Source organism: Lissotriton vulgaris, chromosome 9, assembly GCF_964263255.1.
Source record: "Lissotriton vulgaris chromosome 9, aLisVul1.2, whole genome shotgun sequence".
NCBI classification, from domain to species: domain Eukaryota; kingdom Metazoa; phylum Chordata; class Amphibia; order Caudata; family Salamandridae; genus Lissotriton; species Lissotriton vulgaris.
This window is the reverse complement of record NC_141697.1, coordinates 64,488,013-64,514,779: the sequence shown is the minus strand read 5'-3', so window position 1 is coordinate 64,514,779 and position 26,767 is coordinate 64,488,013. Positions and strand designations below refer to the sequence as shown.

The 26,767-nt window shown below is 43.1% G+C and overlaps 1 protein-coding gene across 5 annotated transcripts in view; it reads right to left on the bottom strand.

The window, feature by feature from the left end:
• RYR3 (ryanodine receptor 3) overlaps positions 1–26,767 on the bottom strand; it is a 1,864,151-nt gene that overhangs the window by 830,767 nt on the left and 1,006,617 nt on the right. For all 5 annotated transcript variants that reach the window (XM_086937034.1, XM_086937032.1, XM_086937031.1 and 2 more), the window contains 3 exons: positions 22,433–22,523; positions 19,916–20,056; positions 3,608–3,771 (listed from right to left, as the gene is read on the bottom strand). In XM_086937034.1, coding sequence (XP_086793160.1) covers positions 3,608–3,771; positions 19,916–20,056; positions 22,433–22,523 — 396 coding nt within the window. The remainder of the gene's footprint in view (positions 1–3,607; positions 3,772–19,915; positions 20,057–22,432; positions 22,524–26,767) is intronic.

Below are 26,767 nucleotides of genomic sequence, written 5' to 3'. Positions count from 1 at the left end.
GGTGTAAATCCTGTCAAAGAACTATAGGCAGAAAGATCACTGCTTGGTGCACTATGCATGGCAAACTTTATCACCTCTAAATTATAAAGTGAATGACTGTGGAAGAGCGGGTAAACCTCCAAAACAATTGTTTTGATAACTGTGCAGGAAAGAAATGTGAACAGATATGAGAACATTAGTGAAGGCCAGTAGAGCCCGGGTTCCAAACAACAGAGACCTCGAGGTGCAGGTTGCTGGACAGCAAGCCTCCTATTCCAAGTACCGTCAACACTTCAAAATACGAAAGACAGCAGTATTTGTAAAATGCTATATCCAAACCCTACCTATGGACCTGTGTTTTTGGAACACAATATCTGAGAGGGGAACATGCTTCAGTTGTGATTTGGCAATGCTAGCACCAAGGATCAGGAGCAAAAAAGTAATGTTCAGTGAAGTAATAGTATGTTCACCATGTCGAAGATCTTGTGAAGGAAAGCAACCATGAGGCAGTTTACTGTGTGTTTTTTCCAATTTAATGGAATATAGCCAAAAATATATTCTTTGCGACCATGACCAGACAATTTTAGGTGGTTTATTAATTAAGATTTACCCTTAGGAGCAATACAAAATACTACATACCTTTGCTTATGTCGACTGATCTGCTGCCCATAAAGAGGCAATGAGGAACAGTTCTCTGTAATAATACTACTCCAAGAAAGGTGTTCTTCCTAGCTTTGTATGGCTTTGAGGACCCCACCATAACCAAAACTGCTCGTCTTTCAACGCTGTGAATTGTACAGTAGATTGCACCCCGGTGAAAGAAGTCAGTCAGCGTGCCACAGGTCCGACCTGGATCCTGCTCCTGAGACCATTACTGAACGAGACCATCACAGTCTCCGTGGAATATGTGGAGTACTAGGATGTGCTGAAGCACTTCGACCTGTTCCGCTAAGTTTCTTCAGTAGCAGATCAGGTGTAGACTTTAATGGGTACCCCAATCCTATGGGTGGAGGAACAACCCCTTTTCTCACACCCTGGACCTCTTATGTGCCTAAAGACAAGAGACCCCAATCCACAAATCTTTTCTGTGAAGAGTGACAGCTGTCTGGAACACTAAGGCAAGAATAGCATCTTGCTATATACTGTATAACCAAGATCCACATAGAATGGTCAAACGTGGAAGCCTTTGGCATCACCTTTTAGCATTTGTTGCAGCTCTTGAACCCTGTAGGTCTTTTACTCTGACAAATCAAGATGAATAAAGCTAATTCAACAAATCTTGTTTGACCCACTGGCATCACAGGACATGAGTTCCAATGAATTATGGGGAACTGAACTTAATGGGTCAGGCGAGGATGCCCTGTGGCTGTTCAGCATAATGACATATCTAAGTTTTGATGTCTCTGGGCAATGCCAGTGTGACATTCCTGGAGCAAAAGAGCCATTCCTTTCGTGACAGGGTGTAAAATAGGTCCACACTTGCAGCAAACACCAGCTTTAGTTTAAAGATATAGAATCTGCAGTGGAATAGCTTTATTTAAGTAATGGTGATACCTCATTTGATCATATAGTGTGATACACAGTGGGACAGTAAGAACTGGCAGGTCTCTGTTTATGGAATTGTGCAGCATGTCTACTGCAAGAGAGGCGCTGAAGCTTCTCATGCTATATTTTGTTCCTCCCTTGTAATAGAGCCCTGGGCTCTGCTGACATGTATCTTTGCGCTTCCCACGCAGTGTAGGCACATATACGCCAGTGGTCCTTTTCCTATTTGCATGACGGTGGGCGTGTACCCATCAGTGACAGCTGTGTACATGCCCCTTGTTTCGTCATTTTGTCCAGTAGTGCAAACCTGATCCATTTCCCCTTCCAAACACCTAGTGCCACTATCATGCCGCTGCTCTCTGGTGTGGCCAAGGGGTTGTAAAATGTTCTATTGAGGCTTGGCCTTGAAGTTTCACAGCTGCCAGATTTTCAGATTTCTTATGTGTGACATTCCTATGGCTTTCACTGTCTCTCTTGATCTGACTAACATGCGAAGAAGATGGGGTGGAGAGCGGTTGGCGAAGGGAGGGTCGCATTGGTGACCATGGAGAGCCCTTATTCACCGTTAGTGCTGGCCCTAGGCAAGTCAGCATGTTGGACTTTCTTTGCTCTTCTCCTGCATTGTTCTGTTGATCACAGAGCACCCTCCTGATCTTGGAGATCCTTTGCTCATGAACATCTCCGCAACAGTCCTGATGCTCCCAGTCCTGTATGGGACACTGGGGACGGGGGATGGGACGCCAGCTGGTCTCGCCTTTGTTGCCTCATGCTTAGCTATAGGTGTTCCTTTGTGAGCTGTGAGGGCTGGTTGTTGGCCTCGTACATTGGAAAGCGCATCCTAGAGCTTAGATAGATCGTGTCTCTGGATGTCTCCGACCCTGTAGCATGTAAGTGGTCCAATTAGTACAGATAGAGATGTGGATTAGTAATACCCATGAGAAGGACACGGTTCATCCGCTCGCTCGCTACCCACAAGAAGCGGCCATATTTGACTGGGAATCAAAGAGATTAGCTAGACGGTACCACTTAAGAAACATCATGCGACTTTGGTGGCCATATTAGGGGTAGACCTATTTTCTTGTTGCCCACGTATAATGAATGTGAGGCCTTTGAAAATGGGAGTTGAAACTGAGCTTTTGCATTTCCCAAAATTATTCTGTCTTATTTTTTCAGACATAATCCAAATCCACTGCCCTGAGGACATGTTTCTTTTTGTAATGTTGTGAACCCGTTCTTAATGTAAACTGCTTGGATGCAGTTCAAAACTGCTAACAGTTAGTTGTATGCAGCTGTGCAATATTGTTGAACGTTTCGTATGTGAACTGTTTTATGTAAAATGCCTGTTTGCCCTATGTAAAACTGCCTAAACAAAAATAAATAAATGAAGATACAGACTGGTTCTGACTTAAACTCATTCCATGTCAGTGGCCCAAAAAGGGTATTTGGAACGCAGGCAGGCTATTCTGCCTGATTCCCATGTGACAGCCCTTCCCTCTATCTATGAAATGCAACGGCTCGCCAACATTTCCTTCTTACTCGATGAGTATCCTTCAGTTTAGCTTCTGGCCTTGCAGTACTTCACATTGTATGAAGAAGTTTGAGGGAAGATCGTGCATGAACCCTCTCTTTTCAATCCGATGCATGGTCACATATATTAAACAGAAATAAATTACTATTTAAAGAACCCCTCCTCTTCCAGCACAGACTGAATTGTGCTTTAGTTGTGTGAGAACTTTTGATAACTCGCAACTCCTTCATAACAATAGTCATCAAAGCTAATTTGTTTATGGTGCTTCTTTAAATTGTTTTGGTTCAAAATCCTTCGGAAAGCTTAATCCTCAGAGGTTTATTTCTCTTGATTCTGTTTGCAGGATTGAGCTCTAACCTCTCTCCCTAACAATATGTTCTTTCAAGATTCATACTCATTTCCAATTTTTCCTTTCTTAAAGTCCATCTTTCACTCAACATGGGCTAACTTTTCAGCATTTGCACATCTAACATTGCTTTGTACTGATACAAGCAATTTCCAACACTGCAAACCCTCTGAAAGTTTTAACTAGCCTGTATATTTGCAAATACTCACTTCGCTGTGTTGATAGGTTTCGGGTCAAAGTTCCCTTCAGCATCCACTGAAACTTGCTTTTCCAGACTTGCCCTAATCCTGGTATCCAAATAGTCAGGTGGCAAAGCCCCAGATATGGCACTGAGACAGGGCATAGCCATTTTGAAGAGGTCGGGGTCGTACTTCTGCAGGAGAGATAGGAACTGGTTGGAAAGTCCAATGAGAGAGACATGCAGAATGTTAGTACTTGGCACATAGCAAGAGCGTTAGGAGAAGCCGTTAAACAGATTCTGGCAGGCAAGCACAAAATGCTACTCAAACAAATTAAAGATTCATGCCAAGCAAACACCCAAAGCCAAAAGTTAGAACAGTGGTATTCTCTGTCTGCGGATGTTTAGGGCGCTCTTTGCACAGAGAAACAATCTATCAGCTGTGCAAGAAACTCCTTATTGTGCCTTTTCATGCTTATGTTATTCTTTTCGTGCTAGTTCCACAAATAGTGAGACAAATATATAAATGAAACAGTTAAAACCCTCTTGCTTCTCGGGCAGCAATACTTCTCATGTTTTGTTTAATATCTCATTTAATTGGAAGCATCTTTGGAAACTTCCTGATATAGAGTTTGGTGGACAGAGTACTCTGTTGCAAGTGTTACTGAATTCCCTGTCCACCAAATTCTAGTTCCGCCCGCCTCATTTAGAGACAGGCAGGCTGTAAGCTTTCTGCTGACGACCCCAAGTTTGCTCAGTAGTTAGAAAGCTTCCTTGGACGGCCCTACGGAGTAAGTGCCGTCCAAGGACGGGCATTACACCACCCACTCTATTTATGTCCTTTTTTCAGTCTTTCACCGCCAAGTAAAACCTGAAGGTAATGGACAGGAAAAAAAAAATAATGACCCCTCACTGTCTTGGTGTGGGGCCATTCGTTTTTTGTTTTTCAGAAATACACTCCTGCTTTAGGAGTTTGTTCCTAAAAAACAAACAAAAGTTTAAAAGTTTGGTGATAAACATCAAAACCAACCGAGGGTGCCCACAAAACATTGTATAACCTTGAAGGGAACTGCCATGACTGTGGTTCCTTTCAAGGTACAAAGATGTCCTCAGGGCTGTGGTCATCTCTAAATCTGGTGGAAGATAGTTAGTCAGGGAAGCAGAAGTGATCTTCTGAGTCACCCCGAAGATGGAGAACTGTCTATTTTAGTGATACCCATACCTACAGATACAAGACATAATGTGTGCTTGCATTTGATTACAATTACTGGCCCAGTAACTGTTTCAAGAGCAAGATTACTGACTCATAAACAGGAGGCATGATTACCTACAATAAGTGTCCTAAGGAGACATGATTAAGGGCAGAGAACTGGCTAACTGCATTGCCATGATTTCTGTCAGCCAGTCATTATTTATTAAGAAGATGGTGCTATATGTCTCCCTTCAGTTACTTGAAAGTGCTTGACAGAAGCGTGGATTGGTGCAAACAAGAATGACAAGCTAGGGAGGTTGGAGTTAAGACGGATGGGCAATTATCCATGTCTGACATTCTTCAGTCGCCTTCCCTGTTCTGACTTGAGTTCACTTGAATATAAGTGTACATAGCTCAGTATTCAACAATGTTTGAACAATGTGTAGTTGGGACTGGATCTCAAGTTTGGGCTGAATCACTACCATAGTCCAAGTCCTTGAACACTCGTGATGATCTTCCAAAAGTTATCATTTTGAATTATCATTGGTTGCTCTGTTAAGTGGACATTTAACATAGGCCTCGGGTAACGGTATGGTTGGTGCCAGTTTCTGCTGGTGTACATATTTGATGCTCCAATGCTCCTCTAGGGACAATACCTAAGACCTTACATTTGATCCTGGTGTTGACGTGGAGCCAGTAGACTCCTTGAAGGGTACATTTAATGTGGTGCCACTTGCACAGGTTAAAGCACAGTATGGCTGCCTGATTCAGACGTTCTTGGAGCCTGGTAACAAGATTGTACAGGAAGGTCAGAGTGGATGATTCTGTAGTAGTCAAGAAACACTAGGACAAAGGTTGACATTATTTCATCTCTGTGTGGAGAAGTGGGAGGATTTTTTTGAATAAGGATTAACAGCATTTCAGGCCTTTGGCTAATATGTTGAGTTGTGGATTTAGAGGTTGACTTCAAAAAAGATACCGGGGTTCCTTACTATAAGCAAGGAGGAGGGATGGGTTCCAAAGTTTGAGCGGCAAACCATTGGAAGTGACTCAGTCTCAGTGATTGTGGTCACTAGGTTCTCTTTCAGTGCCATTTTTACAAACACAGTTCTACTGCAGGTAATGGAAGACACTGTCAAGGCAGGTTGTAATGTTGGTGAAGTTGTCTTGCCTGTTATTCACAAAGAAGTGAATCTGAATATCATCAGAATACATATGGAATTTACCAGGTGCTGCTTATGGAGTGAGCAAGAGAAACTACTAAAGGTCACAAGACAGTGGAAATGTGCAAGATTTGATTGATCCAGTCCTGACCTTTTGGCTGCTCTTGGAGAGAATCAAATGGACTAATTACAGCTTGGGGTGGGATTAACCCGGCTATGGGTTAGGTCTTCCTGTTAGGACTGTGAGATCTATAGTGTTGCAGTTGCCGGTCAAGTCAAGGAGTATGAGGGCAGTTTTGCTGTCCTCATCCATGGAAAGGTGAGGCTCTTCTCTGGTTTTTACCAGGGCAGTTGTTGTGGCCCTTTCAGAGTGCAATCCTGACAGCTGATTTTGGAGGAGGTAGTTATGTTCCACTTAATCTTGAAGTTGTCTTTATACCTCCCTCTTCATGATTTTAATGATGAACGGGAGATTGGAAATAGGTCAGAAGTTGGCCATGATTTTTGAACAGTACATAATTCTCTCAGAAGGACGAAGATGATGTTTCTCACGAGTCCTGGGACTATGCCATAAAGGGGGAGGTGTTGATCGGGTTAGCTGTGTCTCTCTCCAATGGGAGAAGAGATGCTTGAAGAAGCAAGAAGCAAGATGCAAGAAAACTCTATGCACAATTAAGACATGGTTGTCTACCTATTGGGGCATTTACTTGAAAATGGGATGGACGAGAGGAGGGAATTTGCCCAGTGTAGAACAATATTAAAGAGGATATCGTTCACGTTTTATTCCTCCGCCCAGCTTATAGTATAATACGGAGATGCTGGTTGGCACCGTTATGCAGAAGTCTTGGTCTAAGGCAATGTGCACAAGCTGTTAGAATTTTAAGATATGACACCTCCCCTTTTGTTGTGTTTGCGGTCTCCCGGTTTTTATATGGTATGTGACGCAGAAGGCTCACTCTAATGAATTGTGATAAATTGTGATTAATTGTGATGTTTGTTACCTTTCTTTTGATAACTTACTGTATAATAACTTTTTAACCATGTATTCTTAATTATTTATGTATTTTATCTTGTGTATGTATATATTCTATCTGTGCTTTTATGGTCTATGACAGCAATAAAGTTATCAAAACGAAACGCTTGAAGAATGAACACCGTATGAACTGGCTGTTCAACTGAACTCTGTAAATACCCTCACCGGTGATTAGCGGTGCTACACAAATATTGATTTATTTATTGATTGCTCCATCAGAGGCTAATAAGAACAACTTACTTATCATCGGAAATGCCTTATCTGGTACAGACTATCTAGCTGTAGATTCCTTACCTTAGAATAAACCCAGGCGTCAGACTGAATCTGGAAATTTTTCGTGAGCACTACTCCTGCACGCCAGTAGGTGGCGTTGTTTGGGTCTGCATGGCATTGTTGGCAACGTCTGCACCAGAAGCAATGTGCATGGTGCTTATAAAGGCACCACCCAAGCGCATGGACATCAGTTTCTTTTCATGACTTTACAAGCCAGGAGTCTGGAGCCACGAAGAACACTGACCACTCATGTGTAAAACTAGGACCCTAAAAATGGAACAGCTCTGCATCTACAAATCTGTTCGCAGAGAGGGTGAGGAATCTGCAGCTAGATAGAGTCTATCCCACATAAGGTGCTACCAAAGATAAGTAACTTGTTCATCTGATAGAGACTACTAGCCACAGATTCCTTACCTTAGAATAGATACCCAAGCAATACCTTCCCAGAGGTGAGTCAATGAAAATTGGACCAGAAAGCCCAGCAGCATCAAACAGGCAGAGGACCCATCCTGACGGACCTGACTGTCCAGGCAGTAGTGTTTGGTGAACATGTTTAACAAGGCCCACATTTCGGCCTGGCAGATGTCCAGGAAAGGAACTCAGCATCCTAATGCAATAGTGGGGGGGCCGACTGGCGGATTTCGAGTCGCCTGCGGGAACGCTCCCGCCTGGCCTTCCTCGAAAGGGCCCGACAGTCGGAGCAGGCCTCGTCGTCATGGTCGACACCCAAACACATCAGGCACAGGCGGTGGGGATCCGTGACCGACATGGTACGGTCGCACTCGTCGCAATGCTTGAATCCGGGCATCCCTAACGGCACCGTCGGAGTCGTACAGACTTCGAAATGGATCAAAAGATCACAAAACGTTTAGTCAAAAAGTGACTAGGGAACTGCTCTTTCCAGATCTGCGCTGGCTGGCGCGGAAAAAAGAAGAACTGACGTCAGCACGCGGAGGCGGCGTCTAAGTACTCCGACAACGTCATCACGGAGCCCACGACGCCGACGATGGACGCGGAGCCGCAGACGACGCCTACCGACGCGCAAGGGTACTGCTACGCAAAACTTTCCAGATCCAGTCTGACGCCTGGGGATATTCTAAGGTAAGGAATCTATCACTAACGTGTCTCTTTCAGATGCAATAGTTGCAGCCTTAGCTCTAGTGGAATGAGAACGCAAGCAATAAGGGGGTTGCTTCTTGGCCAGAGTGTATGAGATCTTAATGCAGAGCACGATACATTGGGAGATGGTTTGCTTCTGCATGACCTTCCCTTGAGTAGAATGACAGAAATCTTTTTTGGGGCCAGACAGTGAAGTATCTCTGCTTCTTTAGAGGGATGAGGCAGAGCGTAAAAGGTAGGTACGGCGATGGGCTGGCCTACGTGGAAAGGGATGACTACCTTAGGCATGAAGGATGCTTGAGTCCAAAGGGCCAGTTTGTCTGATTAGAGGAAATGCACGGAGGCTGCGATGACAACGCCTGCATTTTACTGACCCTCTGGGCAGATGTATATGCCACTAGAATGGCGTCTAATGGTGAGGAGTGTAAGAGGGCTTATGAAGCGGCTCAAAGGGAGTGCGCATCAGGAAAGTCAGAACCGAATTGAGGTCCCATTAAGGCATAATGAAGGGAGCTAGGGGCTGTGTTGAAGACCTTTAAGAAACCTATTTACAATAGGGGACTAGAAAAGGGAAGGCTGATTTAGCAGCAGCAGAAAAGCAGACATAGCAGACAAATAACCCTTCAAAGTACCCACAGTAGAACTCTACTGGGACAGGGTAAGGATACACAAAATAACTTGGTAAAGGGGTGCAGATAAGGAGTCAACCTGTTCGTCTGTACACAATGCTGCAAACTTGCTCCAACATACCATTTTGGTGGTGACACTCAGCTGCCAAGATAACATTTCAGACCTCAGTTGGAAAGTCAAGCGCTTTTATGGAGTATGGGGATGGCACCGGCTGCCCGGCTCCATCCATGGATCCAAGGGGGCTGAGTGGTGCCAGGGGCAAAACCGCCAGCAGAAGACCAGTTGGGGTCCATCCTGAGCCCAAGGGGCACTAATGCTTTCCAATATGCCCGAATACAAAGTACCTGGCCTCATAACATTTGCAAAGTTGGGCAGCGGGTCACTACGGCGCCTGGAAACTGAGGGAGGCGCAGAGATGGCCCAGGAGCAGGCCTAACTGGAGAGCCAGGCTTTGCATGCCGACACTTCCTCCTATCGTCAGATGACTTTGACAGACGGGGCGAAGTCGAAGACCTCTTTGACTTCTTGCACTTCTTTCATTTGTGGGACTTACCCAATTGCCCGGATGACTTCGACTGCGATGAAAACCTCTTGAAGTGGCTCTGTGACGTATCCTGGGACCTTCCTCTTGACTAGGATCGAGACTGTCGCAGGTCAAGCAGCAACGATCTTCAGGGGCCATTCCCTCAAGGCCTTGGTCTGCATGGGGCAACAGCTGACGTATGCCTTGGCGTCATGGTCACACTCAAGGCACTACAGACAGATGAGGTGTGGATTTGTCCCTGACATCTTGAAATCAGCCTTCCTTGTGGACATCTTGCCACACCAGGAGACAAAGTCTCAAAAATTTAGGTCGGTCAAAGAGTGACTGGGGGTAGCTCTTCTCCGGATCTGCGCTGACTGGCGTGGAAAGAAAAGAACTGAACTTAGAGCTTGAGGGTGGTGCCTATATGAGCACCACGCACATCACTTCCAGAGCGGACAATGGCAACGATGCCATGCGGAGCAGAACAACGCCACCTATGGGCGTGCAGGGGTTCTGGTCAAGAAAAATGTCCAGATCCAGTCTGATGACTGGGGATTATTCTAAGGTAAGGACTTTGTGACTAGAAGTGTCTATAAGATACTTTTGTTTTGGTAACCAAATTCAGTAGCTTTGTTGGTGTGAAGAAGAAGCTGGATTGCAGGGAACAGGTGAGATAGAGGTAAAGGGTTACTTTCATGGAGATGATGATGGTAATTGGATATTGGCCACAAAGAACTCAAGTATTCATGGTATGAGAAGCGGTCACTTTTAGGGCATTGGGATTGGTCAGTTCCCAGCAGACATTAAATATTGGCAGAATCATCTGATTATGTACCTCCTTAATCTGTTTAGCAATTTAGGTTGTTTTGGTTCTGTTGATGGTGTTATGATGGGTTCTACTGGTCTCTCACAGCAAATTGTGCCTTCTTCAGTGTGTCAAATATGTCATTAAGGTCCCAGGTTAAGATGTTGCATATCAGCTCAACAAGTTCTGCACTGAGCCACCTGATAATGGATTTGGGACCCACCTTGATTTTTTCGGTTTGGTGGGGAGTAAAGTGCCTAGCTCAGAACATCTATTGAAGTAGAGGTAGTCAAGCAATGTTTACGGGACACTTATTGCAAGGCTGTTGTTTTGGGTACCATTATAGGTTGTCTCGAATTCCTCTTTTTTTCTAAAATGTCTGATTTGGATAGTGGAACTGTCGTTCTAGTATTACAATGTGGATTTCTAGGTTAAATTTGTAAGTGTGGAGGAAACAAAGTAATTATCAGATCGCACTAGGGTTTTCAGGTTACATAGGGAAGTGACTTTGAGGTTATGTAAGAAGGAAACATTACTCATCTAATTCTTCAAAAGGAAGGTGCACCAGGAAAGAAGCTCAATTTCGCAAGATTAAGTCCATCATCTTCATTTATTAATCCTTAGTATTGCACAAATTATAAAATCCAGGCAACGCGTTTCATTCCTGGCTACCTAGGGACTTGTTCAGGGGTTAAAGTAAAGTATGTTGTATTCACAATACTTTAGAATATTGGTTGTTGTACCATCCTAGGGCAATCATCACATCACGGGGTTAAATTCATCCCATCCACAGATGGTATACAGGGACCATATCTTGCCCCAACTCGAGACCTGAGTCCTAAAAACAGCCAAGTGTAACCAGTGGTCTGTGGTCATCTGTAATCCTTGTTCTCTTCCAGGGAAATCCTCTTCATAGTTATAAGCACAGAATAGTCCTGCTCATGTGCGGGGTTAGCAGAGAACTTTTATAAAGTACACACAAATGTATAACAAAAATCTGTACCATAGTACTTAACATATAATTTTGCCCAAAAAGGTTTCTTAAAGAATACTGACCTACTTAAGTATCCATTCTGAAGTCTGAATCTAGACAGTACTGTCTAGTAAACGTATGGGCAGATCTACAAGTAGCCAGGGCTCGTCTGGTCGTAGCCTGCACCGGGCGTTTCCCCAGTGGGCCGCCAGGGTGGGGGGCGGTTTTGAGACCCGGGGGTCGTTTTTGTTACCGGGGGCCTGCAATATCCCCCCCTGGTAAGAAAATGGGCAGAAAACGGCCCATGCAGACAGCTCGGCTGCACCCCTCAGCCCCCCCAGGGGGGCTGGTCGAGCAGTTTGCCAGGGCCGATTTTGGTTACCAGTCCGGCCCTGCAAGAGCTGCCTTACATATCTCTGAAATGGGAAAGTTTTTAAGAAGAGCTACGGTAGCAGCCATTCCCCCTGCAAAAAATGATTTAGGCCTATCAGTTAGGGGTTTCTTTGCTAATTGGTATAAGAGAATAATGCATGATACTATCCATCCAGAAATAGATTTTTGTAAGAAGAAGGCAAGCCTGTATGTGTGGGAATATAGTTACGAAAAGATGGTGTGACTGTCTTATGTCCTCGGTTTTGTCTAGATAAAAATTTCAGGACTCTTAACATACAGAGAATGCAAAGACTTCTCTGCTTGTGTTGATGGATCATGGACAAATATGCGTAAGGAAATAGTTTGGCTAATGCGGAAATCCGAAATCCCCTTGGGGAGCAAACCGGGGTGTGTCCTCATAACCACTCTATTACTATAAAATACTGTGTATGGTTCAGTGGCGCATAGAGCCTGAATCTCACTAACTCTACATGCAGAGATAATAGCTACTAGGAATTCTGCTTTCCATGTAAGAGGTGGTAAAGTAGCTTTGTGTATGGGTTCAAAGGGGGGGGGGGGTCCCAATTTAGAGAGAACGATGTTAAGTTCTCAAGGAGAAAAAATTGACCGAACTAGTCAAAAAACGTTCTTAATACCTTCTAGAATATCTACAATCACAGCAATTTTTAAAAAAAGAGGTATTCAATGGACACTTTCTGTAAGCAGTGTAAGCAGGTGTACTTTAATAGAAGAAAACTGTAAACCACAACTTGCTAGGTGATGAAGATATGGTATCAGTACATCTTCGTAGCAGGAGGAAGGATTGTGGATGTTTGAATGCACCAAACGCAAACCCTCTTCCACTTAAGGGCACATGGTTTTCTTGTGGAAGGATGATTGGCTTCTTTTATAATGTTCATGCACTCTTGTGGAAGAACTAGATGGCCATATTGCAGGAATTCAGGAGCCATGCTGGTAAGTTCAGTGATGGAAGGTTGGGGTGCAGAATCTGGCCACCAAACCTGTACAGGAGATCCTGCCTGTACAACAATCTCTTATGTGGGTGCTCTCAGAGGTGAAAAAGGTCAGTGAACCACAATTGACAACGCCATTTCAGTTCAATTATTATCATCCTGGTTTTGGACCGATAACATTTGGCCAGAACTGCTGGAATGAGGGAAATTGGTGGAAATATGTTGAGAAATTTCTTCGACCAGTCTATCAAAAGAGCATTCCTCTTCCTTCCTAGTTGGTAATATCTGGAGGCATAGTCTTGGCATTTTTGTTTTTTATGTCAGCAAATATGTCTAAATTAGGATATCCCCAATCTTGAAAAAGTGCTTCAATGACTTTGTTGTTTAGAATCCAGTCGTGGTTTTCTTGGCAGGCTCGACAGAAAGTATCAGGGAGATGGACAGCTGTAATTGTCAAGTTTCTTGCAAGAAGCCATTTCCATATGGCTTGTGATTCTAGGGAAAGAGATCTCGAATACAGTTCTCTCTGCTTGGTCCGGTAGTCCATTGCCATCTGAACAATTAAAGAAGTTGTTTTGATTGCAAGAAGAAAAGATTTCAAAGCCAAATGAACTCCTCTCAACTCTGGTAGATTGATATGGTAGGTCTTCTCTTTGTGTGACCATGGCACCTGGGTTGTTAAATGGCCGAAGTGTGCTCTGCTTCCTTGTAGGGATGCATCTGTAAGGAGTCTGAGCTGGGAGATGCTGATGTAATGAGGTCCCTTTCATCAGATTTTCAGATTTGGTCCACCATGGGAGTGATTTCTGGCTGATTATGTTAGAGTCAGTTTCTTCTCCCAACTGTTTGAGAACTGGTTCCACTGGTCTTCCAGACATTGCTGTATGGTCTTATGTGCAGTCTGGCATGAGGAACTAGAAAAAATCAAGAGGTCATTGATCCAAACAGAGATCAAATCTGATGAGCTGTTGGGTGAGGAGTTTGCAATAGAGCGTGGCACTTCAGTTTGATTGATAGCAGTCCCTTCTCCGAAGAATATGCTTTATCTGTTATAGCTTCCCGATAATGAATGCTTTGAACTGGGGAGGTTGTGGATTTTTTTAGGTCTACCTGAAGACCTAACATGGTGAGAGTGTGGAGACATGGTTGCAAATGGAGCAGTGTTTCTGCTGAGGATGTTTTTTTTATGAACCAGTCGTCTAGGTAAGGGCAGACAAATATTTTTTTCACATGTGCAGAGATGACAGCCATACATTTTGCAAATGTTCTGGGACCTGACTTCAGTCCAGAGAGAAGGACTTTGCACTGAAAATGCCTTGAGACTACTGTGAACCTTAAAAGCTTGTGATGCTTTGTGAATGAAAATAAGTAGGCATTTTGAAGATCTATTGCACACATTCAGTCACCTTTATGTAGTTGAGGTTAGATCTGATGTAATGCGAGCATTCTGAATTATCCTTTTTAATGTACTTGTTCAGTACTCCCAATCTTTTTTGATATGAATGGCCTACTCCACTGCATTTTTCTGTAGTAAAATGCTCACCTCCTTCTGTGATAGATCTTGTTGATACAGCGATGTGTTCGTTGGAGGAATAGATGGAATTGGGGATAAGAAATGATGAGAGTAACCATACTGAACAATATTCAGAACCCATCTGTCTATAGTTATCAGCGGCTACTCTGAAAAATGTGCTGTGATACTTCCTCCCACCAGAGTGGCTCATGGATCTGGAGGAAGATGCGACTCATTGTTTGGTGGGCTCTTTTCCCACTATAGACTGTTGATGTTGACTACCTTTTCCTCTAGAGGATCTACGTAAATGATAATGACTTGTTCTGCTGGTGTTTTTTTCTGTTTAAGCGCCAAGTGAGGGGTTTGAACCCTCTGGGGCTAATAGTGCTTGTCATAAGGCCTGTATCTCCTTCTAATTATTTTTCTTTTCCAGGCCCACAGCTTTTACGGTGTCTAAATCAGTCTTCATCCATGACATTTCATCATCTGCATGAGAACCGAACAATGTGTTTCCTGAGAATGGCAGGTTCAGTATTCTAAATTGCACTTCTAGTTTTAGACCTGTTAGACTCAGCATGAGGATCTCCTTGCACAAATACCATGTCAATAACCATGGGCAGATAAATCTTAAATGTCAGCAGCTGAATCAATGCTCTGATTTGATACCAGCATCCTTTCGCTAATGACAAAAATCTTGTCTGTCTTCTTTAGGAAGTTTATCTGTAAAGTTTTGTGGGGAGTTCAAAAGCGATCTATGGAATCTCCTTAAAAGTGTATTGGCACTTGCTGCTTTCATTGCAGAAGCTGAGGTTCCACACAGTTTTCTTCCCAGAGGACGCTGGTGCTACTATGTGTGACTTTCTTGCTGAAGGCACAATTACAAAATATGGTAGTGGATCTGCCCTGCGAAAGAAAGAATCTTGGTCAGGAGGCTTATACTTTTTCAAGGGCCTAGATGAAGCAATTTTTATAAATGGAGTTGTCAGGTACCACTGCAATGTAGGCTCAAGAAGACCTGTGACCAAAGGGAGGAAAGGTGTTGATGATGCACTTTGATTTAGGATCACAAAGATAACCGATGTAGATGCAGTGGGAGCTGGCATAGGAATGTTCAACTTCATTGTACCTCTTACAAGCACCTCATTAGAAATTTTTAAGTTGACATTTGACGCAACCCTTGGCGGAGGTGTGTTAGAGAGAGTTGGAGAATATCTCTGATGGAAGATCTTGAGATCATAGTCCATGAAAGAGACCATGTTCTGTGTCCCGATCGTGACCTTCTGTGACAGCTTGTACTAGATCTTCTTGATCTAGAGTGGGATGACTGGCATCTTACTCTGGATCTTTATGTCTGGTTCTAGATGGTTCCGGTGCTCGCAGGGAATATACGGCCTGGACCAAGCCTGAGTTCTCCAGGCTTGGAAGGAGTGACGGCACACACCTTAAGGGGCAATGGGAAAAACACTCTAGGGACAGTGAGAAACAGCCCAAAATGTTAATTCTTTTCCATTCAGTGTTTTCCTTTTGTGAATGATAAAATAGCCGTACTTTGGAGCGAAAAATGAAATTGCAAGTTTGAGATCAAGCAGCGGCCGAAAATCACAAGATGGGAGGAAGTGATGAACTAGTGATAGAAATAGCAACAAGTCACCCCAGTGGGAGGTCATCGGAAATATGAGACTAATCGTCCGGTCCGAGCCACCAACATAGAAAATAGACTTGTCTTCCTTGTTGTCCGCCACTGATGATTGATCACAAAGCGGCCATCTTTCAAAGGAGTCACAAGAAGGTTGCACAATGTCAGCTGCAGAATTGTTTCAAAATATATCAATAATAGGAAGCATATAATTATTATATATGGCTTTGTGTAAATGTCAAAGAGTGACCATAGGTTGACCGTCATACACGCTTACGGATACCTGAACAGACTCTTGGAATTGGTGCATTAACAGAGACCATGCCATGCAATCATGAACTGGCGTTGATTCCCTAATGGTTATCACTCCGTGGGTCGCCTTAAATAGACATTGCCACAGGCATTTGGAATACATTTCCGATTTTGGAATCTCGCTATTGAGGGCTGAGAACCATATTATTGTTCGATTTATTGGACTGTGAAGCACATCATTAATTGGTGGCTATCCTCATAATTGGGGCGCTGTCTGACCAAACATAGGTCCCCCCACTCTCTCCCTGTCCGTCCTGAGGAAGACCCATAGCTAAGGTGTTGACTTTCCCTCCACAACGCAAGGGTCGAAACGTCGACGATCTCCCCCATTTTTGAAGTCTACACCCCTGTCCCCTCTCTTGTAATAAATTCTGAGGAAATTGTATAAAAATACCCGGGGTAGACTCAACATTAAGGGAATAGAACCTTAGTTTTTTGTTTAAAGCATTGGATTGTCCTTTTTATTCATCTCCCTCTTTCACTTGAGCACGTACTTCTGCACTCTTTTTTGAACCTGGCAGTATCCCCTCTCTTTTTCTTCTTTTTAACATTTGTACATAATGAATGTGAAATAAACTTCAAAATTATATTGCTTACAAATTTTGTATTTGAATTTGATTTTGGGTATTACCTAATTGTTGTGTATACGCATTTGGCTGTTTATGTTCTTTTCTCTTGTAGGATCTCAGGATTTAATCCCATGAAATAACTCAGATTTATAATGAGTCTAATAATGAATATGTGGTAAAAGAAATATGTCCAGGACCATCTTGTTATTTATACCATAGGGTGACCGGCAGCAGAATTTTTACCAGTAGGTTGCCGTTGAATGACACTCACCAATGTGAATGGGCAGGAGGGAGAGCAACAACAGCACGGTATAGGACCCTGAGCGGTCTGCTTCCAATATTATGTGTTCAACCAAGTCAAGTCAAGTCAAGTCAACATTTATATAGAGCACTACATACCCAGAGGGTCTCAAGGCGCTTGAGGAAGGGGGAGAATTATTTATCGAATATCCATGTTTTGAGTTGTTTTCTGAAGGCTAGGTGGTTTTGAATAAGGCGGAGGTGGATGGGAAGTGAATTCCAGGTTTTTGCCGCTAAGTAGGAGAAGGATCTTCCCCCCATGGTGGTTTTGTGGATGTGCGGAACAGCGGCGAGGGCTTGGTTGGATGAACGCAGCTGGCGGGTGGGGGTGTAGAAGGATAGGCGCGTGTTGAGGCATTCGGGCCAAGATCGTAAAGGGCCAGGGCATAACAGGGCCCTTGCCATCTCTATGGAACACTGGCTTACCCCACTCTCACTCAGCAGGGATGAAACATGAAGCCGTAAGAATGACAGCAACAACTGGCACAAAGTATGTGAATCAGGCGCTGTGCTAAAAAAAATGCTGAGGGCCATGACAGGGCACTCGCTTTCTTTATGCAACGCTGACTCACCCAGTAGGGCTGAAATAAGAGGTTGCACCCACCATGCTTAAAGATAAAGCCAGGTGTGCCCGGCTGATCAAGGAAAACACAGGACGGAAAAAAGGCCCTGAGACAGTAACAATAATGGGACACGAGTGATGCAACAAATGGGGGGAACCTTCTCCATATGTGGGACCAAACCATGAAATAGAAGGGACAAATATGAAAACTAACCACTTAGAAGTAAGGACACTGAAATGAACAAATAGAAAGCAGTGGGCGGGTTGTTAGCCCACAGAGTGAATACAACATGTCTCGAAAAGACAGCGCATGCGCTGCCTAGGCTTGACCAAAAAATGAGCTGTCCAGTCACCCTATCGGGCATGATTGGACACAGGAGGTACTGTGAGGTTCCTAAAGGCAAAGCACCAGTTTTTTATTCCATTCTTTCCATTGTAGCCTATAGGCTAACAATGTCTCATATTCCCTTTCTTTTTCCTTAAAAAAAGAAAGACAAGTGAAAGATTTTCTAGCGTCATCTTTTTCACAGTTTCATAGTGATGCATTTCCATGCAATGGTTTATTTTTAAAATGAAAATTCAATCAAATATGGCGATTTCCAGCCTTCTTTACGCTTCAAACTGGTATATAAAGTACTATGGTACAATTTCTTGTTATACATATAGGTATACTTTTTTAAAGTGTTCCCGGGATCCCCACGAGGGCGGGACTATTCAGTGTTCATAATCATTAATGAGGATCCCCTGGAAGAGAACATGATATTTTGCGTACCCTAGCAATGCGTTTCTGCATATTAATGAGGATGTCAGTTGCAGGCTTTCCATAGCGTCTACCCACAAATTAAAATCTCCCATATGAAGTTTATTGGCTTTGATCTGTAGGCAAAGGGTGAGCTTGAGAAGTTCATGCAGGAAGGAAGGGTCATTACTGGGGTCAGTGGAGCAATGTTAGAATGATGGAGCCTGCTGGGGTTAATTATAGATATGGCACATGAACATCTCAAATCCACCATCTCTATTTGCACAGTATCATTTTCTGGTTAAAGGATAGTTTGAAAGATTGTAATCTCAGTTTTACAAGAATGAAATTGCAGTTTTGTCTTCATTAACCTCTCTTGAACAAGTAAGTAAAGGAAAAAAATACAAACTGTGAATTCATTTACTTTTACTGACCTTTCATTGGATTGGAAAAGCAATATTATGAGCTCTAATAATATTTTTCTTCGGATAAAACTTCCAGAATAAGTGTTATATAACAGAACCCAAAAGGCATAAGATTTGTGACAATGTACTAGCCTCAAGAATAAAATAACTGTAATGCGAGAATAGTCATTCGGTAAAAGGTAGAGGTACCCTCGGACAGTACTTGCACTCGTTTAAAAAAGTATCCCGCTGGTACGACATCTAAAATAGTATGCTCTCTGTTCCTTGACAGACCCTGAAGAAGGCAATATGTTCTCCTAACTCAACAGTGAAATGTTAATATATGCACTTCTGAGCTGCCTTGCATGTGTGCATTCGAATGTCGACAAACAATAATAGGTGCATGTCTTGATAATCATTGAGAAATGCTCATTTGGAAATCTGCCATTACAATGTCCTGCTAGTGGTACAGAGATAAACAGCAGAGTGAAAGCAAAAGTTAAATATTATTCACAGGTCAGGCTTGGAGATGCACTTTTAGGAAGGTCAGGGTAGCACCGATTTACCAGCTAACTCATAATGTTTTATTTGGCTAACAGTGCCCTTCGACAAGCAGCAGGTCCAAGAGTAACATATGAATGCATTTTGTTCTCAATACTACTAACACTTCTGTTGAGTTTGGGGCTCAACTGCAAGACCAGTGGGGCTGCATGGAGCTCAGGCCTGCCTGCAAACAACTGGCACTTTGCATTAGACTCACTGTTGTGTCTAGCTCATTCATCGTTGATGAGATAACCTGAACCCAGAATGAGACCATGAAGAGCTGTGAGCGACCTACACCAAGGCACCAGTGTTTATTTTTAAGTAAGTTCAAGGTGGGAAATGAGCACGTTATAGGCCAAGAGAGAAACGTTTTGCCACAAACTATGCAAAAATGTCGTTCCATCCTCGGCTGCCTATATTAATACTTTTATAGCACAATTCATACCAGAAGAGCGTTAGTTTGCTGCATCAGAAGGGGGTGTAACAATGTAGAAGCTTCTGTACTCTTAGTATATTCAACTCGCTGAAGCATCAGTGAGACACACTACAGATGATAAAGATCATGATTGACAGCTCATGCATCATAACCTTGAAGGCCACCCATGGGCTGGGCTGGGCTGCAGGACACATGTGACCTCATCAGCGGGGAGGAGGGAAAAGCGGTCATGCTGCTTTGCAGTCGTAAGGAGGAAATGTAATACCTTATGGGAGAGGGAATCAAAAATACCCCAGAAGAGTTTCTCGGTCAGATGCAGCTCCTCCTCAGAGGCCATGCCACTGCTCGCAGAGCCGGAGGGCAGGCAGTAGTACTTCCAGCATTGCTCGTAGTGGTTCGTCAGGAGCTAAGAGTTCAGGAAAGAGAAGTGTACAATCACAGTGAAGGTAGGCAGCAACCGTTTGCTGTGTCTATTATTAATAATACAGCACAAAAAAGCACTGGAGATAAGTTTCAAGGAGTATATTTACTGAGTCCCTCATCGTTCCCTTTCCCATCACGAAAAATCCTCATTCACGCCTGCAACAGCGTAGCTCAGATATCCCAGACCAAAAACTGCTCACAGTAAATATCCTGGTATGATCTAAGGATCAGAGGTACACATCGCAACAGGGCTGACTCTACTTTACATCCTTATGAGGTAAATTAAATGAGCATTGATGATTGGAATAGGAAAAAAGTTACTTACCTGTAATCAATATTTTCCAGTATTGGTATCTCATAGATTCAAATGCATCAGTCAATGTAAAACATCAAACATCCCTTAACATCCAAAGTATGAAGTGCTCTTTCTGTCTGAGTTTTGAAAATATGTTTTTAAAATCACTGGTTTGTTTCGGTGGAAGTCAGACGGCACTTTAGATATAAAATATGGATTTGTACTTCAGATGACTCTCTGATCACTGAACTGATGGAATGGTTCCTTGATTGAAAGGGTTTGAATTTCACTGACTTCTAGTTGATCTTAGGTATGAAAGAATGGCTACCTTCCAAGAGAGATACTTTAGTTCTACCCTATATATGGGCTTGAAAGGAAAGGAACCTTCATCAGTTGAAATAACACCACATTTCACTGCCATGAGGGTGGAGAATGTCTTGTTGGTGGAAAGACTGTAAAAAGACCCTTAAGAAACTCTTTGACAAGCCTGTTAAACCAGACATATAATTAGTTCTATATTCTTTCAAAACATGAAATTGCTTCCAGATGAACACTAAGTGAAGCTGGGTTCAGTCCTGGCCTTGCTAAGTGCAGAAGGTGTGGTAATCTGTTGAAGAAATGAAGATATCGGGAGGAAATCATGCTCAGTACACCCTATACAAAAACATTTTAATGTTGCTGTGTTTGTTTTATTGGTGGACACCGCTCGAGTTTCAGATACTATTTATTTGCAGTCTTCTAGAATGTCTAGAAGTTGGAATTAATTGAACTCAGGAGCTCGGCGCTTGGATACCCTCACTGTTGATTTGCAGCGCTAGACAAAGCCAGATTGATTGATTGAACTGAGAGAGGATTAATCAATATGGAGAATATTAACACCAAGAGGTTCTCTTCTTGCAGTAATGAGCCTATTACATCATAGAGCCATTCTAGGCCAAGCAAAAAGGTTGGAACCCCTTCTGAACGAACCTCTGCGGCTGTTGGGGATGGGAAGCATAAAACGCAAGTTTCCACTCTGGTCCGTAAGGTCCACTGCTCTATTCCAGGCTGGGGAGGGTGCCCCTTTACATATGAAAGGACCCGGAACACTCAAGTTCAGAAATGGCTCTCAATATTTTTATCTCCCTACATCCAGGCTCACAGAACAAAGATTCTTTTCAGACAAAAACATATCACAAAGCTAAGTTAAAGTAAAAAAATAATATCTTCACCACAGACCTACATTATGGCTGATTTTCTGACAAAAGGAGACCTTCAGAGGTTGAGAGAAAAAAAAGAATCTGCGAAAAACTGACTCATTATGCCACCATATCTGTAAGAAAATATCTTAAAAGGAAGCGCACATATATCACGTTGTGTGAAGTAAAAAGCCCTGTGTTCAGGGATCCTATTAGCAGAGCCGAGGAATGAACTGCAGCAGCGGCTGACTCTGTGCTCAGTTCTACTGCTGAGTAGGTGTTTCATTGCCTTACAGTGATAGTGCATTGCTTCATACATGGAAGGCTATAGGCTTTTGACAACAATTGTCTTTCATTTTTTTCTCTTACAAAAAGGGCAAAAATAAAAAGAGGCTTCTATATTGCTTCCTACTCGCAGAGCAGAACAAAATGCCTGCCACTCTGCTGAATGTTGCAACTGAGGAGCCAAAAGGCAAACATTTAAAACAAATGATGACATTTAAATGGACACTGTTATTTTTATAATGAGAGAGGGTTGTTTCATTTTTATGTTTTTTGAAAACGTGTTCTGGGATCCAACACAGATATTTAGTGGTTATAAAAATTAATGAAGATCTGCTGATGGAGACCCAAGAAAAGGAATAATGGTACAATGATTCCTTTATGTCTTAGGAAATCAATTTGTTTTTCCACATAACATGTTATTCTTATATATATATCTTCGGCACCAGCATCACAAAGCAAATGATCACATATGGAGCTTTAGAACCAGATGCAGTTATTTCTTCCATAGTTCCCTTAATCTCACATTCATTCTACCGATGATCAAATAAAGTGACTTCACTTGTTCTACTCCCCAATGACCCGTTATGAGCATCTGTTTTACCTTAAGGGGCATCTTGCAGTACTCAGTGAGTAGAGGCACATCGAAGACAAGGCGTCGTAGCAGCTGTTGCAGCATAGCTGGTTTCAGGTGCCTGCAAGGGAGCAAAAAGAGCCATATGTAGTCTGCAAGGCACTATGCAAAAATGATGGGCAGAGGTGGACTTCCTCTGTCCCCAAACATCAGACTCATGTGGGATCCTGTTGATCAGATGGAAGATCTCTGCCCTAAATTCAATATTACCACCTAGCCAACAACCAGTATTAGCGGCTTTATAAAAACGTGGCCATTGACTATCAGGTTACTGAGGACCAAAAAGGATCACAGCAGAGCATGTCACTGTCGAAATGCAAAGCCCAAAGATACCACAATGATCACAGTATATACATTGCCATGTTATTAGACATTGTTTAGTTATTATTGGCACAGTTATTGTAGTTATTGGTGGAGCAAATGTACGCTGTCCAAATAAAGATCATTCCAGAGTTACCTGGTGTGACCTGGTTTATTGAACAATATAGCTGCACAAGGACCAGATCTCAGGGGTTATCCTCTATCCATCGTGAGACTGCACACTATAGGATGACTTAAGTGCTACTTCTACTTCCTACAGGGCTAATTTAACCTTTGAAAAAGCCCCAGACACTGCTGCACCATAGAGGGCGAAACACATATCGGTTGTTGTAGCAAATAAGGATATGACTTGATATTGTTCACAAACCTGATTACACAATCTCTCTTTGGACAACATAAGGTTGCTACACCAATAATTACTCTAACAAGTACATCTAATACATTTAAACAATTCAATCACTCTTCCCATCAATCTTTATAGATTATATAACTACAGCAAGTGTGTATGAGTCATAATTTTAGAAGTTCCTCGAGAAAAAAAATACAACAATTCTGCTTTAAAACATTAGGCATGGCAATTTCACCTTTTCTGCGCATATTTAAGGTGAACTAGGCAGAGTCCACCCAGGGCCTACAGCATATTATTGGGTCCAGGTTACTACTATCCTAAGCCCTTTATTTTAGGGGGCCATAGTTTGGTAACGAAATACCTAACTCTACAGTAGTCATTGGTTATGGACTATGGTAATAGAGAAGCTGGCATTTTATCTGTCTAAACAGTATTTGTAACCTTACCAGCTTTTGCCCTTTTACTTACATTGCAGTAAGCAGACACCCAGCACGAACGTTTGCTGTCGACAGCGCTGTATTAGAGTCTTAATATCTCTATATCAGCCCACATTAAGCTGGGACAAACTTTTGCTGTCACAAGCCACTTTTACACTGTAATATAAGGTAAGGTAATGTCATGTCAGGTCGATTGGTAGAGTGCTGCTTGTCACTCGTGAGGTATCCAGACGCAGACTGATTATAGTCAAACGTTATATACAATATTGTTCGGCTATCTTCATCTTACTGCTAGGCTTATCTTCAGCTCATCCAACAAGCAACTCAGTGAACCATCAATCCATCTGGAATATCCGTACATTAAGTGGCAAATTGATTTCGAGACACACAGTTTAAAAAATTATGTAGCAGACTGGCCAAATATTCCAGATGAGGGATTTTCCTTGTTTCTTCTATTTTCCCCATCTGATGTGATAATTGTGGTTCCTAGTTTATGCCCATTAGGATCAAAATTAGACTTTCTACCTATATCACAGAGCAAGGTAAATATCAGTCGGTTAGTGAAGGGTATATCTCTTACACAGTGTGGCTCACTGGTTAGAGGCGGCAGACCCGAGAGCAGAGGACGGCCCGGGACCAGGGTTCGATTCCCGGCGCGGCAGGTTTCTGGACCAGGGTCAGCGGACTCGATAATTCTCTCGCCTCGGTGCCCACTCTGATCAGCGATCACACTCGGCAACTCTGGGCATTAGCTTGCCTCATCTTCACTAACGGCCCCACCAGACCGCCGGGGATGCCTGGTCTCACCCTGGAGATACCCATTAAGGGACCATCTCTCAGGGAAGCCAGGAAGGGTTTCGCAGCGGTCGAAGCGCCTTGGGACCCTACGGGTAAGTAGTGCGCTATATAAATGCCTATACATTTACATTTACATTTACACTGACTGCCTCTCTTCAGAGAGGGTGTCAAAGCCTGGACACTGTGATGGTCTGTTAAGTTTCCTTCTTGATTGCTCAAAGACAGGGTGGCGCCTTCCAGAAGCCACAGTGCCACCCTGCGCTTAACAGTACATGTGAAAAGCGATAGGGGTGCCCTTGGAAGATCCAAGCTAGGAAGAAAAGGTCATAAAGAGCAAACAGCCTCTTAGGCAATCTTATAGCCTTTAACTGAAGATGAAGACTATGCAGAGGTTTGTAAGCAAGGGACTAAGTTCACACTGACTTCAGGGAAGAGGAAAGAGCCTAGCAAAGATACTCAACAATTGACAGGAATCGAGGCTGCAAGAAGCAAAATCCAGGGCCAAAAATTGTGACCACTGGATGATGTGTGATAAAAATACGGTAACAAATGTGCTGCGATGCATTACTCACTCATTAATACCTCCTTTATATATGATTCAAACAGGCACTGAAATCATGCGAAAAGATTCAACTTCATCTTTGATTGGGAACCTAATGCAGCTATCTGTGGACTGGCCCCCATCTTGGAAATGGCAATTCATAAGGCTCGACTATGCCTCTTTTCTAGGACATGGCGTTGACTAAGCTTGAGAGGTACAAGTGCATGTTTGACATCTTTCACCAGATGCAGACCTCCCAGGTACCTCCCATCCCACCAACACACCTTGCAGGTCATGAAACACCTCATAGGATGACTGCAACCAAGGAAAGGTCAGGATGATTTACACTCAATGATGTTCACCTGCAAGCTGAGCATCCTACAACATCCACCATCTTCCTCTAAAGCTTCGCCTACTCTGGTTAGCTTTCATTAAGGATATAAGAGTGGTATCTGCCCAGATGAGGCAAAACTAAGTGTACTGAAAAAGGCCGCCCTCGATCTTCTTACTGCTAGCATTCCTTCTAAATGTGGACTGATCCACACTCTAAGGTAATAGACTGTGTTATTACTACCTGTATGAAGAAATACTTAGAAAATTATTCTATATTTTCAAATTATGCCTCAGGCTTCTGGATTCTCAGAGGTCATAAGACAACTGTTAAAGACATCTAGGAAACAATTAACAGAAGTTTGACATAAGGGCCACAATATGGCATTGCTAACTTCTGACAACGATGACCACAAGCCTCTTCTCACTCATATGAAACATGTCCTGGGTATGAGTGGTGGGGTACTAAAATGGATAGTATCATTTTGATCACTCCAACAAGTTCTTTGAAATCAATTTGTCGCAAAATCTCATGGCTTGTGATGTGGAGCTATCAATCAAATGGGGAGGAGGAAATTCTGATCCCTTCAGTTTCCTTTTCTTAAGCTCAACTAATCATGGGGGAAGGGATCACTTGTCCTGCATAACCAGGGTATGCAGAAGAAATCAGTGTTGTCTCCGGTAAAGAACCCTCATGCACGTGTTTGTAAAGTCGTGGTAGCGGTATATGTTGGTTGTCCGCTCTTCATACACGTGTGTGCATAATCATTTGGTTAGTTTTGTTATGCAACCTCCACCAGGATATTCTTACCCATGGTTAAAAACAGTAGTGATCTGGTGATGTGGGTAGTGCTTGTCTAAAATACCCGGACAGCCAGATATTGTGCTTTATTGGGTCTGGATTCGGATAGCCCAAAAGGGAATGTTGATAAACGTGCGTTCTGTGAATATATTAGGAATTCTAACGCACCAGTAGTTAGTAGTTAAAAATGGCCAATCCTGGTGGAGGTTGCACAACAAAACTAACCCAATGATTATGCACACACGTGTATGAAGAGCGGAGAACCAACATATACCGCTACCACGACTTTACAAACACGTGCATGAGGGTTCTTTACCGGAGACACCCCGGATTTCTTATGATGTGGAGCACCCCAAAGCTCATCACTATCACAGGTTCTACTTAACAGCTAAATATCCCTGTAGTGGGGAGCATTGTGGTCCACGGTCTGCAGGGCTAAATCTACACTGATGATACTTGGATCCTGGTGGATCTGTGGACAGAAATGTTGTCTCTACTAGCCGGGTTTCTTTAAAGATTTAGAAGTCTTAGAACTACCAATGCCTCATGGCAGCAATACTGGGGTCTTGGAATTCTGCTCTACATTATCTGCAATGTCTTCAATTGATTGGCCTCAGGACGTATGATTTCCCCATAGCCTTTACAGAGGGTGCAGAATTCATGGGTGAACTTTGAAGTAGAGCTATCTTTGACCGCCGCCCCCCACCCCCCCAGCTTTCCCCTGATT